Below are 13,956 nucleotides of genomic sequence, written 5' to 3'. Positions count from 1 at the left end.
CAGTGGCCAGAGGAGCTACAAGAAAGGATGCTTCCCACATGGGTAAGAAAGATGGTGATGGAAATCCAGCCTCGTTCTGAGTAGAATTTGTGTGGAAACTTAATTTGAGTCGAAAGGCATTTTTTCCCCATTTAAAATATCTTCTGGGAATAATTAGCAGTCCAATTATTCAGTTAAGTCCTGAAATAAAATATGGTTGATTTGGCTGATCTTATTGTCTGATCCAGGGCATTTCTGCATTTTTATCAGTAGAATGCAATAAATAAAACTGAGTAAAACCCATAATTACGGCCTTCTCTAGGTATTGATGACCACTGGCTCCCATGTTGCCCTCCCTACCTCGTTTTATCAAGAATGCAGTTCTTTGGCCTTCTGAGAAAATTTGTGATATCGGGGAACCCCATACTTACATTATTGAGTTCATACCCCTCATTGTATGACCCTGGAAACTGGGATTCAGAGACATTAAAGGTACCACACAGCCAGAGCCAGAAGCTATGGATTTGCATACACTTTGTTACACAGCCCTGATAGAGGCCAAAACATAAGCCTGAGAACATATTTTAGACTTGTTGCTGGCTTCTACTTCACTTTCTGCTTCTATGCCTGTCTACATCCATCTTTTCCCAAGGAGGTCTGACTTAGTCCAACTATAGATCTGAAGTCTCTATTAACAGTTTGATCAACCTTAGGAGAATAAATAATTACTATTTCAGAAAATACTTATCAATTGATATAAGAAAAATCATTAGGATGTATGTCTTCCGTGTAACACTTGAAGAAAAAGTCCAATATATTCATAGTAAATCACAAATGAAAATTACGTGTTTTAATAATGACAGAAATATGATATAGTTAAGATTTTGTGCCAAATATTTCTCAATTCAACTAGAAATAAACATGTTCAGAAACATGTTTTAATGGTGGCTTTCTACTTTATGCTAAAACATGAGATCCTGTTTAGAGGAGATCTCCTATAATATTACTTTCCTATTAGGGTTATCAGCCTAAATGGGGTTATTTTACTGGATTTCATATGTGCTGCAGACCCTGCTGGGGAAGCATAAAACTGGGCTCATTTAGAAAGAGGCAATGAAGCTCTCAGAGAAAAGCTGCCATATGTGAAACCTCACTCGATGCCCGTTGAAATTTTTGTATTTCAGATCTCCCAGGGATATGTCCATTGTGCTATTGTATAATTTTATCAGCATGAACTTCTGCTGAATATTTTCTCTTCTTTTCAAAACCCATATTTTGGTAGAGCTAACTTCAAAACTTAATGTTGCAACATCTGTGCCCATACACCAGGGAGCCATAGAAGATGTATCCTGAAGATTATCTACATTTTCTAACCTTATAGAATGCTGCAAAATGAGAGAAAAAGGTTATACATTTTTTTCCTGGTCTGAAATTTTTTGAAAGCAACCACTTTCTGTCTCCTTGGATTCCCAAAATAAAAGAGAACCCATATTCCTAAAGCTATAAAGACTATCCCTACAAATGTAATAGAACATTCATTTGTTTTGTTTGTAGATTGGGGTAATTTTTAATACGTTTGTGCAACTTTCCAATAAGAGACACTGTGAATATACACAAAACGTGGAGCTATATTCTCAAAATAGTTTCAAATAAGATTCTAGCTCTGTGAGTCTAAAGAAAGCAAAAAAAAAAAAAAAGTCCTGATTTCAGTTATTTAGTACTTTTATTCCATGGACCTACCAATAGATCAATGGCATCTTCTTTTAAAAAAATAGAAATTATGGCTGGATCAACACTTCTCAAACAGAAGACTGACATCTTGACAAAGAGAGAGAAGTTTCTGAATAGAGAAAAATGCCTCCCTCCTCACCTTTCATTAATTGTTCTATCTTTATAGAAAAGAATATACATATCGAAACTGCCTGCAGGAGACGGTGCTGAAAAGGAAATGTGCAGAACATTTTTTTTTTAAATTTTATTAACATTTATTTATTTTTGAGAGAGAGAGCGGAGAAGACACAGAATCACAAGCAGGCTCTAGGCTCTGAGCTGTCAGCACCAAGCCCGACATGGGGCTTGAACCCACAAACCGCAAGATCATGACCTGAGCTGAAGTCGGACGCTTAACCGACTGAGCCACCCAAGCGCCCCGAGAACAATTTTTTTGTTGTTGAGGGAAAATGTGAAGTTTTAATGGATTCAAAACAGTTAGGAAGGATGACGAATGGGCTTGAGAAGCTCCAAATGCGGATCCTCTCGACTTTGTCATCAGTGTATCAAAGTGTGAGAAACACCAAACACTGAGCACTTTCTATGCAGCAGGTATTGTAATTTCTGTACATGGATCAACTCACTAAAGTTTCTCTGCAACCATACGTGACAGGTGATTTTGTCATCACCATCTTACAGATGAGGAAACTGAGGCATGGAAAATTTAAATAACTCTCCCAGGGCCACCCAGCTTGTTAGTGAGGGCAGAGCTACCTCACACACAGTACCCTGAATCTACATTGCCCCACTTTCCTTCGGCGACTTTTCTAATGTGTAGCAAGCTAGCTACCTATTAACTCTTACTCTGAAGCAAAGAAAAAAGATGGTAAGGGGATGCATTTCACATTACTTCAAATTTAAACAGGAATATGCAAGGCAGGGCCAAGTTAAGTATCTCTGGTAAGGAAGGAGAGGGAAAACCAGTCCACATGCATTATTACTCTCCTGCAGTGAAAAGTCAATTTCAAAAAAAAAAAAAAAAAAAAAAAGAAGCCCAACTTCAAAGTTGCTATAAGCAAGTAGCAGAATTTGACTTCACTTCTTATGTGTCATTCTGCCATTTGCTATAGAGCATTGACATCCCTGCAAGGCAGAGGGAGGTTGGTATTTAACTCTTCAGGAACTAGAGGAGAGCCAGTTGCTGAAGGACCAAGGGAAACCCGTCAGGGTGTGCTGAATGCCAGCTTTTCCCCTGTAGGTCAAGTTAAAGAGAAGAAAATGTGGGGTGGCTGGGTGGCTCTCTCTCAAATAAATAACTAAACTTAAAAAATAAACAAACTTAAAAAAAAGAAGAAGAAAATATACTAGTTGTTTGCTGTTCCTCATTTCATGTCTTGAGGTACAATATACAAAGTAAATGATTTCTGCTGTAGAGAAATTAAGCAGGCAGGCAAGACATTGTGTATTTTACACTTTAGAAGTACAACTGAGGAGAGCAGTGCCATGTATCTGTGTCTCAAGTAAGGGTTGTATCAATTCTCTGTTACCATCATCAGACTTAAAATACTCCAGATATGCCATTTACTAGACTTGCCGGGAACTTCGTGACATGAGCCTGAACTGGGATGGAAGAGTATTGTGCTCTAAATGCAGTGGAAATTTTTAAAAGATGTCGAAATTACTAACCCGGCTTAGTAATTAAACTTTGTCAATGCCCCTTGCCAAGAAGAGTTCATAATTTGGAGGCAGTAGTTACTATTGACCTGATTTTACCATTAAGATCATGTCTGCCTTTTAATTTGGAAACAAAATTGATCCCTGTGTTCTATAAAGAGGGCCTGTCAAGTTATTACTTTGTAACTGCTTTGCAAACACATATTTATTTAAGAGCAGCATGACTTATGATAGAGTATACCAGACAAATCATTTCATTTTTTATTTCATATTTGGGCTTCTTTTAAGAGATCGCTTTATATTTAAAAATCATCCAATTCTTCAATAAGAACTTTGATAATAGTTTTTTAAAATAGATGCTTTAAAAAGATGTATGTCTTTCTCCAATATATTGGCTTCATGCCCCAAATAGCGCTTTAAAATTTACAAAGTATTCGTTCCTCCTATGGCTTCAGAAATCGTTATGATGCTCACTTATTTATTTTTAGTATTCAATATTATTGTATCCTAGTATTAGTGGACAAAGCCTACAATTGAGAAGGTTCATATAATGTGTATATTTTACATAAATTGCTTCCTTAATCACTGCCATATGAAGGACGACAGAAGGAAATCAATACAGAAAGGTTAATGTGTGTGTTTTAAAGCCATCTCAGACTTTCTAAGACTCTCATCCATCTAGTCCTTAATTTCAATTTCTTATAGGCATTCTCAATGCTATAATTTTTAAATTAAATTAAATAGAAATGAATAATAAAAATATCTTCAAACTATTTGGAAGGACGAAACAACTGTTATAAATATCTTCTTTTGCTACTTCTAGATTATTCTACTCTCACAAGTAGGCTGAGGATGAAAGAAATGTTCATTTTCCCCCTTCACAGGCTGCTCTTCCAGAAGGATAACTGATGGTTGCATTGTAGGCGAAAATCCAAAGGAATTCATTATTCCTGATGGGTTAATTTAAGAGCAGTCCTACCTTTTTCACCTTCTTTTTCCTCTTGATCATCTGTTAGCAGGATCACTTCTGGTTGCTCAACAGTCGTGGCATCATCTTGGTTTGGTGAAAGCTCTAAAAAGAGCCAGAAGGACACTCAGGGATGTTTTATTTGGAATCATTGAGAGAACACAGTGACTAAAGCAGAGAAACTTCAAGTTCTTTTTTTTTCCCCCTTCAAGTTTTAACAGGCACACCAAGCAGAACACTATTGCCATTCTCCAGTAATCAGTGCTTGAAAGACAGACCCACACCACTCACATGCACGGGATATGCAGAAGTCATGGTTTAGTTTCATCTCATTCTCTGATAACACATTCTGGTTTTAATACCTTCAGTTTCCATATGTGAGCTCTGGGACTCTGCCTCAATTTTTATCTCATTCTTCGCTGAGTCATGCTCTTGTCCTGTGAAGCACAGTGATTGAAAGAGAGAGAGAGAGAGAAAGAGAGAGAGAGAGAGAGAGAGAGAGAGAGAGAGAGAGATGCATGACCATAGCTTTATCCCTGGTTTGAAAAAGCAAAAAATTAAAAACCATGTTTTGATCATTCATGGAGAGGCAGAGAACAGTTTTGAATCAAAGTGGACAACTTTGCAAATCATCAAATTTATGCCATTTATTTTGTGAGAGCTATCCTGACAATTACGCAAAAACCTCTTCGAACTGACTGGTGTAATCTGTGTTTAGTTTATTAATGTACTGAACGTCTATGGGCACAACCTGGAAGTTTTGAAATTTTAAATAATTCCTGGGCTGTATGGGTTATCTACACTTAATTTTCCTTTAAGTATAGACATTTCCTATATTGAGGATTCCTAGAAAGTGAAAACACTAGTATTCTCATTCTCCCATTAAATGAGCATGAAAAATGTAAGTAATGTGAGCACACAGGGATCCGGTCACCTAACACCTCAACCATTCTGTTAAGACACCTAATAAATATAGCAAAAGTCAGGAGAGGGCTCAGCCAACTCTTGATTACTCCAAGGCTGATTATCTAGTAATGTTTTTTTTCTTCCACACCCCCCTGGTTTCTCCCCTTTACTCCCCCCTGTAGAGTTTAGAATATTTAAGTGCTCATTAAGAGAGGAAATCGAAATCTGTCCATTTGTCTCATTTTAATGAAAGATTTTATGCTGAGAATATTTATTTTTTTTAATGCTGAGAACATTTAACTGTTGAAATAAAAAAAAGTCCAGAGCTAGAGTTGGTTATAGGTATGAAGGGGATGCAGAGAGGCTTGGGCTCTGACTGGGCACATCCCTGTGGTAGATTGCATTATTGTTTCAACTTGCCCCTACATCTTCCTGTAAGAGGATTCTACTTCTTTGTCTGTGACCATGTGACCTGCAGTGGCCCCTGGGGGACAAGTGTTTGTTCCCACCTCACTGACACCAGGCCAATAGGGTGATTTGCTTTACAAAATGACACAGCAACACACATGACGGATACTACATTTGAGCAGAAGCTTCAAGATCCATTGCATGTTTCCTCCATCTTTCTTGCTCCTAATAGAGTGCCCTCCTTCAGGTTTATATCCTGGAATTAAAACATGTGGAGCAGAACCAAGCAGAGACACAACAAACCTTTGTTGCTGTAAGCCAATGGGACTTTTAGGATTATTTGTTATATACGACTCTTTATAGTTCCCTCTTTAATACAAATATTCCTAAGGTGCTCACAATATGGCTTCCCCTTGGTTCATGCTCTGCTAGCACGACCTAAAAAAGAAATTTTTTGACACCACTCCTCTTGAGCTCAATTTTAATCTGATAAAAGGATCTGATAAAATAATTACAACTTTGGCATATTTATATGTCTGATCATTGAAGCTAAATATCTCAGGCTGTCTTTGATGACTATCTGTCATCACTCCTAAAATTCAATGCAATGGCAAGTCTTGATGATTCTTTAAAATGTTCCTCTTTTCCCACTTTCCATTTCCCCTTCACCTTTCCCCATTTAGGGATATATTATCTGTCTCTTGGATCTGTCATTTTCTTCTCCTGTAGTCAATCTTGTGAATTGCTAGCAGAAATATCTTTTAAAACATAGATTTGATCAAGATGTTTCCCCTGCTGATAAACCCCATTCATCTCCATTCCTCTCTATTGCTACTTAAACTATGGTCCTTGGTAAGCAATACTGGAATTTCAAAAATACAGGAGTTCAGGTCTCATCTAAGACCTACAGTCAGATTCTGCATTTTAACAAGATTTCTAAGTATCTGTAAGTTCATTAATGCTTGAGAAGCACTGACCTAGAGGATAAATGTATATCTGCAAATTATTTATCCTATAAAAAATGCTAAACGTGGCCCAGACACTTCACGTACATTATCTATAATTACCACATTAGCCCTGCAACGTAAGTATTGTGATCCCCATTCTGCTTTTAAAATTTTTAACTGGGTTTATCTGACTACACATCCCTTTTTCCTTTTTGTTTTGCCTGGAAATGTCTTTATTTTGTCTTTTAATTTTTATTTTTTTTATTGATAGAGAGAGAGATGGAGGGAACACATGGGGGAGGGGCAGAGATTGGGGAAGAGAGAGAGAGAGAGAGAGAGAGAGAGAGAGAGAGAGAGAGAGAGAATACAAGCAGGCTTCACACTGTCAGCACAGAACCTGATGAGGGACTTGAATGCACAAACTGCAAGATGATGCCCTGAGCCGAAGTTAGATGCTTAACCAACTGAGCCACCCAGACGCCCCTTATCAATCCTATTTCTGATAAAACTAAAGCCACAGGTTTTGCATTCCAGTTTTATCCTGGATAAATACTAGATGGATACCAGAATGGCCGGATGGAGAGAAGGATTATATCACATGGAAAGTGAAGGGGATTTCTCAATTTATTTCCTAGCAAACATCTTGTCTGGATAGCTATTTCTAGCTATCCAAACAAACAGGGGACTTAAAAAATGAAACATAAAAAAAGAGGGGAATTATATAGTAACAAAAAATATTTTTGTAAAAGATATATTCAGAACAAAAAACATATACAGCGTTTTTGTGTTTGCAAAGAACTGATGAATAAAGAAATGAAAAGATGAATTGAAGAGCATAGATACTGTCTGAGGCATTGTGAAAAACCTACAAGCCTAAAAGCAAAATGACAACATTAACATCAGCAGTGGATGTCATAAAAAGAATAAGCACTATAGATAAATTAATGGTTTAGAAATAAAACTTCTGAATTAAAATTCACTAAGAAAGCAAAAGGAGAAAAGGAAACATAAAAAGATGATAAACACAGAGGACAGAAAATAGCAATAGAATTTCTAATTTAAGGATTAGAGGAAATCTAAGCAGCAGCATTTTTTTTTTTTTATGTGAGAGCAACCATTAAAAAACACATCATGAGGTTTTAAGACTGTAGAATGTAGAATATGACTTCATTTTTTGTAAGTATCTACTATCTACTACTATCTACTAACCATCTACTATTTTGTAACTCATCAAACATGCCCTTATACATATTTATATTAATGGGAACAAAAGCTAGGAAGGCTTTATCTTAAATGTTAACACAGGATCTTTGAATGGTAAGTAGGATTTTAATTTATGGGATTTTTATTTTGCTAACCTGCATTTTATATTTTACAACAAATGCATATTATATAATATAATAATCATAATGAAACAATTTGGGAAGCAGAGAAAAGTGCGTTCTATGATATCACAGAAGAAAAATTTGTAACCAAAAGGTGTTTGTGTCTAGCTAAATTCAGTTTCCTTTGCTCAGTGTCTATTCTATTTGAACTCTAAAATACTTGAGAAATTCAGCTGTTGAGGAGCTCTTTCTTCTTGAGTGTCCCTTTTTTAAAAATGTTTATTTATTATTTATTTTTGAGAGAGAGCAAGCAAGTGGGGGAGGGAGAAAGAGAGAAGGAGAGAGAAAATCCCAACCGGGCTCTGTGCAATTAGCACAGAGCTCAACACAGGGCTGGAAACCTGAGATCATGACCTGAGCTGAAATTAAGAGTCGGACGCTTAATTGACTGAAACAACCAAGTGCCCCTGAATTTCCCTCTTTTTTGTCTTTTGGTCAACTCACCTACCTTCCATTCTCTCTATATCCCAACCTGGTCACCATTTTCTAAACCCATTACTTTATTTCTTGCCTTTGTGTCCACTCAACATGTGTTCTCACTGGTTGAAATCCACCCCCCCTCACCCCCACCTTCTATCTAGTAAAAATCTCCTTATCTTTCAAAACTAAACCATCAATTTACCTTTCTTTGCAATATTCTCTGAATCACTAGGCAGGATCAATCATTTTCACATATTTTCTTATTGAGTTTTTTGCTCATTTATCTTCTTCTTATTCTTCTTTTCATACTGTAATATAGTTGTATCTGTTTGTCTCTCTTACTGGGTTACGGGCATTGTGAACATAAAAATTGTGCTTTATTCATATTTCCCTTCCCAGCACCTACTAATAAGGAGTGATCGGTAAATGCCTATTTAATTGGCTGTCCATTATAGTACTCATCAATGTCTGCAAGCAGTAATTAGGGACTGTAACTTACTTTCTATTGCATCCTAGCACTCTGTATACTATATTTATTGCAAAAAACCCTGGAATAAGAACTCAAAGTTTTAGGCAAATCACAACCTCTTTGGGCTTCACTTTCATTATTTATTTTTAAGGCTTTAATTTTTAAGGCTTTAATTATTTAAGGAAACTAGATAATTTCCTAGATTCCCTCTATCTTTGGCATTCAATGAGGATCTATCTCCTGGTGAAGTTTCTAGTCACTATTGATGTGTGTTTATTAGATAGATGATATTGAGAGAGAGCATTCACTGAGTGAGGCTCATTCTCTATCACTGTTGATATGGGGAACCGACCATCACACCTACTGCCAAGATCACTGCTGGGACCATTACCTCATCATTTGCAGTTTGGCTTTGTTCATACAATGAAGGAAAAGAGTAGAGCCTTCAGAGAATAAAAGCAGCCACTCTGCATTCCCGTGTGTCCCAGTTCCAGTGCCCCACTTGACAAATCTTCCAAGGAATTCAATCAGGGATAGGAAGACCGCATTCAACAGAGCCTGGGTATCTACTGATACAGGGGAGACTGCCTAAGGGCTGTTGATGAATACTAGGGATTTTCTCTTTGCCTAGTAAGTCCTGGTACTTCACTTAGAGGATAAGAGCCCATTGCAAATTTCTTTCGGAATATTTCTTTCCCCCTGCCTTTTCACTTGTACCCACTCTTGATCTGTTTCACCCGTGTGCTTTACATATTTTGGAAATCTTTTCCTGAACGGAAATACATATATTTTCTTCTTTTTAATTTTTCTGAAATAAAGCCAGTAAAATAACATGGGGAAAGAAACGAGGTGCACAGCTTTGAAATCCAGGAATAATCATATTTGCTCATTCATTCCTGAGCCAAGCCAGGACTGGGCATATTATGGGAAAAGGAGGTATGTGTGAGCTCCTAGCCCTGCACCCCGGCCTGCTGTGTGTTAATGATGACTCCAGGGGTCTCCAGCCCTTCTGCCTTTCTCTGCAGTGCACTCAGACATTCCACATTCCATCTTGCTTTCTTGACCCCATGGGGGCAAGCTTTATGTTTGTCTCTCCACATTCAGTCTAGTTGAATTCCACCCACTGTCCTCTGCCCTAATCCCTCCTGGCAGAGGAAACAAAGGAATATAAAGGATCACACAGTTCATATATATATATTTATACAGTGAACTCAATCATCCATGCTAATGGGAGGGGACTATTAGAACAGATAATCCAAAAATCCATTCACTTTTCTTTAGAAATAGATCATGTGATTATTTCTTGGAGTCCTGGTAATTAAGTTTGGCTCAAGCTAATGCTTTAAATAATTTGCATAAAAATTGGACTGGGGCCATCAGTCTGGAACTAAACATTTCTAGAGGATAAACCTAAATTCGCTCTGTAAATGGGCTGTAAATGGGCTGTTTCTGAACAATAGTAACAAAAGTATAGTTTTATTGTTTGTAGATTATTATAGGCTCAGATCTTCATAAGAACAAAGACTTTGCTTCTTAGATGCTTGTCTTAAAGATAATGGAAATTGTGTCCTTTTGTTAAACTGGAAACTTGATTGCTGCAAATATTCAAAATTTTATGTTTACCATGTCTAAAAAATACCCCAGTTTCAGAACAAAAGTTAAACCTAGATTAGTGTGAACTTGATTATCTTCTAGAACCATTTGTCATCTCTTGGGGCCAAAAAAACCCTTACTTTCTTAATGTAAATTATTTCTAAAATTATTTTTTCTTGCAGTTACAAAAGAATTGTAATTTCCTCATGGAAACAGTGAAAAGTACATATAAGTGTTGAGCATGATGAATAATTTTATACCTATAATTTATAGCTTTATGACTTTGTCATTATTAATATTGTAAACTGTGATCTTTCTTGTGTGTGTATACATATGTATGTAGATATACACCTGTGCATGCATACGTGTGTGCAATGAACTTTTTTTTAAAATTTTTAATGTTTATTTATTTTTGAGAGAGACAGAGACAGAATGCGAATGGGTTAGGGGCAGAGAGAGAGGGAGACACAGAATCCAAAGCAGGCTCCAGGCTCCAGGCTCTGAGCTGTCAGCACAGAGCCTGAGGCAGGGCTTGAACTCACCAGCCGTGAGATCATGACCTGAGCCAAAGTTGGACGCTTAACCGACTGAGCCACTCAGGCGGCCCTGAACATTTTTGTAAATACATTATCTCCCTACTCTTGGTGGATGTTACTTTAAGACAAATTCCTAAAGCATAGCTCTTGGATAAAAGTATGAACATTTTACTTTTTATTAGGTTTCGTCAAAATTGCTGATAAGGAGGTTACACCTTTCAGGCTCCCATCAATGGTGTGTGAGCATGTTTGGCTACCCTATTCCTACCAATTCTGTGTATTATCAATCCTCCTGAAACTTACCTGATACTCAAAAGGAGAAGACACTGAAATCATGTTTTATTTGCATTTCCTTAAGTAAGAGATAGTAATTTCTTCATATTTATGACTATATTTCTTATTTTGTAAATTATAATTGAGTCCATTGCCTGTTTTCCTCCTATTTTTTTTTCTTACTGAATTATGAGGTCTTTTTTTTCTTTAGTAAGAAAATCAATTCTTTGTTATTTTGGCTGAGCATACTTTTCCTGGAAGTTTTTCTTTAGAATTTGATTATAATCTTTATCATCTCAAAATGTGTATATTTACATTTAGTCATTTCTTTTATGACATATATTGACATATGCAGACACATATTGCAGGTACATATATGCATATAATCATGTATATGTTTTTATTTACAGTTCAAAAAGCAGTTCTTATTTCAAAATTAAAAAATACCTTGCCATTTATTTCTTTTAGTCTAGTATTTTTAATTTTATTTTTACATTTTATCTTGGGTCCTCTTGTAATTTAAGTTGGTGTAAGGGTTAAGCTGGGATTCAGGTGATTTTTCCAAATGGTCAACTAGTTGTCTTAATGCCATTTATGGAGTAATCTGTCTTCGAAATGTCAGCCTGAATATGTACTAAAAACCTAGATCTACTTTGGTCTATTTCTAAACTCTTTATTCTGTTTCATTGATCAACTTGTCTATTCCTAAAGTAGAACTACACTGCTAATCACATTTTTCAAAGATTCCATATTATTTTTAGTCTATTCTGTCATTGACTGAAAATATTATCAGTGAATTCCCCCATTGAATTTCCAAATGGATTTTATTCATATTATATCATCTGGTACATAAAAACCCATCATTATTATATTAAATCAGGGACTTAAATTTTTACTGATATAAAATTTCGCTTTCTCGCTCAATACTTTTTGCTAGAACTCTAACTGGATAGATTCTAAAGCAGTTGGGGCGCCTGGGTGGCGCAGTCGGTTAAGCGTCGGACTTCAGCCAGGTCACGATCTCGCGGTCCGTGAGTTCGAGCCCCGCGTTAGGCTCTGGGTTGATGGCTCAGAGCCTGGAGCCTGTTTCCGATTCTGTGTCTCCCTCTCTCTCTGCCCCTCCCCCGTTCATGCTCTGTCTCTCTCTGTCCCAAAAATAAATAAACGTTGAAAACAAAATTTAAAAAAATAAAGTAGTTTCCCATGTTTTCTTTTGATGTTCACTTCCCAAATACACCTTTTCTGACTTTATATTTTTTACACCCTTACTATTTTTTAAAATTAATTCAACCTGATTGGCTTTTACACTTAGTAAAGCAACCTAATTATATTTCTTGTCATAATTAGTTGCCTGTGTTTCTGTTATCTTATTTGATATATTGTGCTTTTCTTACACTCCTTATTTTTTTATTATTTGCATTATTGAATACACTTTTATGTTTGGTATGGTCTTTCTGAGAAATTTAAAGAGTAAGATTTTTTCCTTTAATTCTATTGTGATTTAATTCTATTTGTGATTATCATCAAATTTTTCAAACTTACAGTGTCATAATCTATAGCAGAGCAAGATTTTTAGTTTTTGACTGAAGTCAGCATATTGTACAACCTTCCCCGCTTCCCACCATAATCTTTGCTGTATCAACTCTGACACTGATACTTCCTTTCTTTTCTCTCCCTCTTTCTTATTTTCTCCCTTTCTTCATTCCTCTTTTAACTATTCTATAAAAATGCAACAAACATAGAGAAGTTCACAAACAATATAGACAGCTCAATCAAATAACCAAAAGCAACTAGAAAAACTATATATCCTTATGATAACTGTCCAGCCAGAAGCCCTGCTCATGGGCCAATCAGAACCTCTTCCCTAATCACCAAACTTAATCAGCACTCTAACTCAGAGTAATCACTACCTAGGGTTTCTTTATCATTTTCCCACTCAAAACGTGACTTTTCTAAATAGTATTGTTATCTTTTCCTGCTTTTTGAACTTGATATAAATGAAATCGTACCCTATGTAGGCTTCTGTACGTTTTTAATTTAACATTATCCATGCTTTAGCCTGTAATTTTAGTTTGTAGTTTCCAATAAGACTTTTGCTTCATCTTTATATTTATTCCTATGTAACTTGCCTTTTTCTTCTGATTGTTTTTGAATTTTTGTTTATCACTGGTGTTGAGCAAGGTGATTACAATGTACTCAGTTATAATTTTCTTTACCTTTCTTGTGCTTTGGGGTTGTAGAACTTCTTGGCTATGTGGGTTCATAGTTTTCATCAAAGTTTTGAAAATTTCAACTATTTTTACTTCAAGTATTTTTTTCCTCCTCCTTTCCCATGCTTGCCTTCAGAGATTTCAATTTATGTATATTGGAATTGGTATTACCTTTCACGTTCTTCTGTAGCTCACTGATGATCTTTTCAGTTTTCAGTCATTTATTCTCTGTGTTTCAATTTGGATAGTTTCTATTGCTACATCTTCAAATCCACTAATCTTTTCTTCTGCAGTGGCTAATCTGCCATTATTCCCATCAAGTGTAATTTTCATCTCTAGAAATTCAATTTGGGTCATTTTATATCTTTAATATCTCTAACATAAACAATACTTCTTTTAGCTTTCAGAAGATGTGGAATACAATTATAATACCTTTTAACATGGCTTTTCATATTCATTATGCTATCTGTGCCATTTCT

At 36.1% G+C, this 13,956-nt stretch overlaps 1 protein-coding gene across 1 annotated transcript in view; it reads right to left on the bottom strand.

Annotated features, from left to right (window-relative positions):
* The window catches only part of MACROD2 (mono-ADP ribosylhydrolase 2), a 1,987,236-nt gene that overhangs the window by 57,349 nt on the left and 1,915,931 nt on the right, over positions 1–13,956 (bottom strand). Inside the window, exons 15-16 of the mRNA XM_027069543.2 lie at positions 4,693–4,767; positions 4,343–4,435 (exon numbers count right to left, since the gene is read on the bottom strand). Of these exons, the coding sequence (XP_026925344.1) occupies positions 4,343–4,435; positions 4,693–4,767 (168 nt within the window). The remainder of the gene's footprint in view (positions 1–4,342; positions 4,436–4,692; positions 4,768–13,956) is intronic.

Source organism: Acinonyx jubatus, chromosome A3 (genome assembly GCF_027475565.1).
Source record: "Acinonyx jubatus isolate Ajub_Pintada_27869175 chromosome A3, VMU_Ajub_asm_v1.0, whole genome shotgun sequence".
In the NCBI taxonomy this organism is placed as follows: Eukaryota; Metazoa; Chordata; class Mammalia; order Carnivora; family Felidae; genus Acinonyx; species Acinonyx jubatus.
This window is presented reverse-complemented; position numbering and strand designations above follow the sequence as displayed.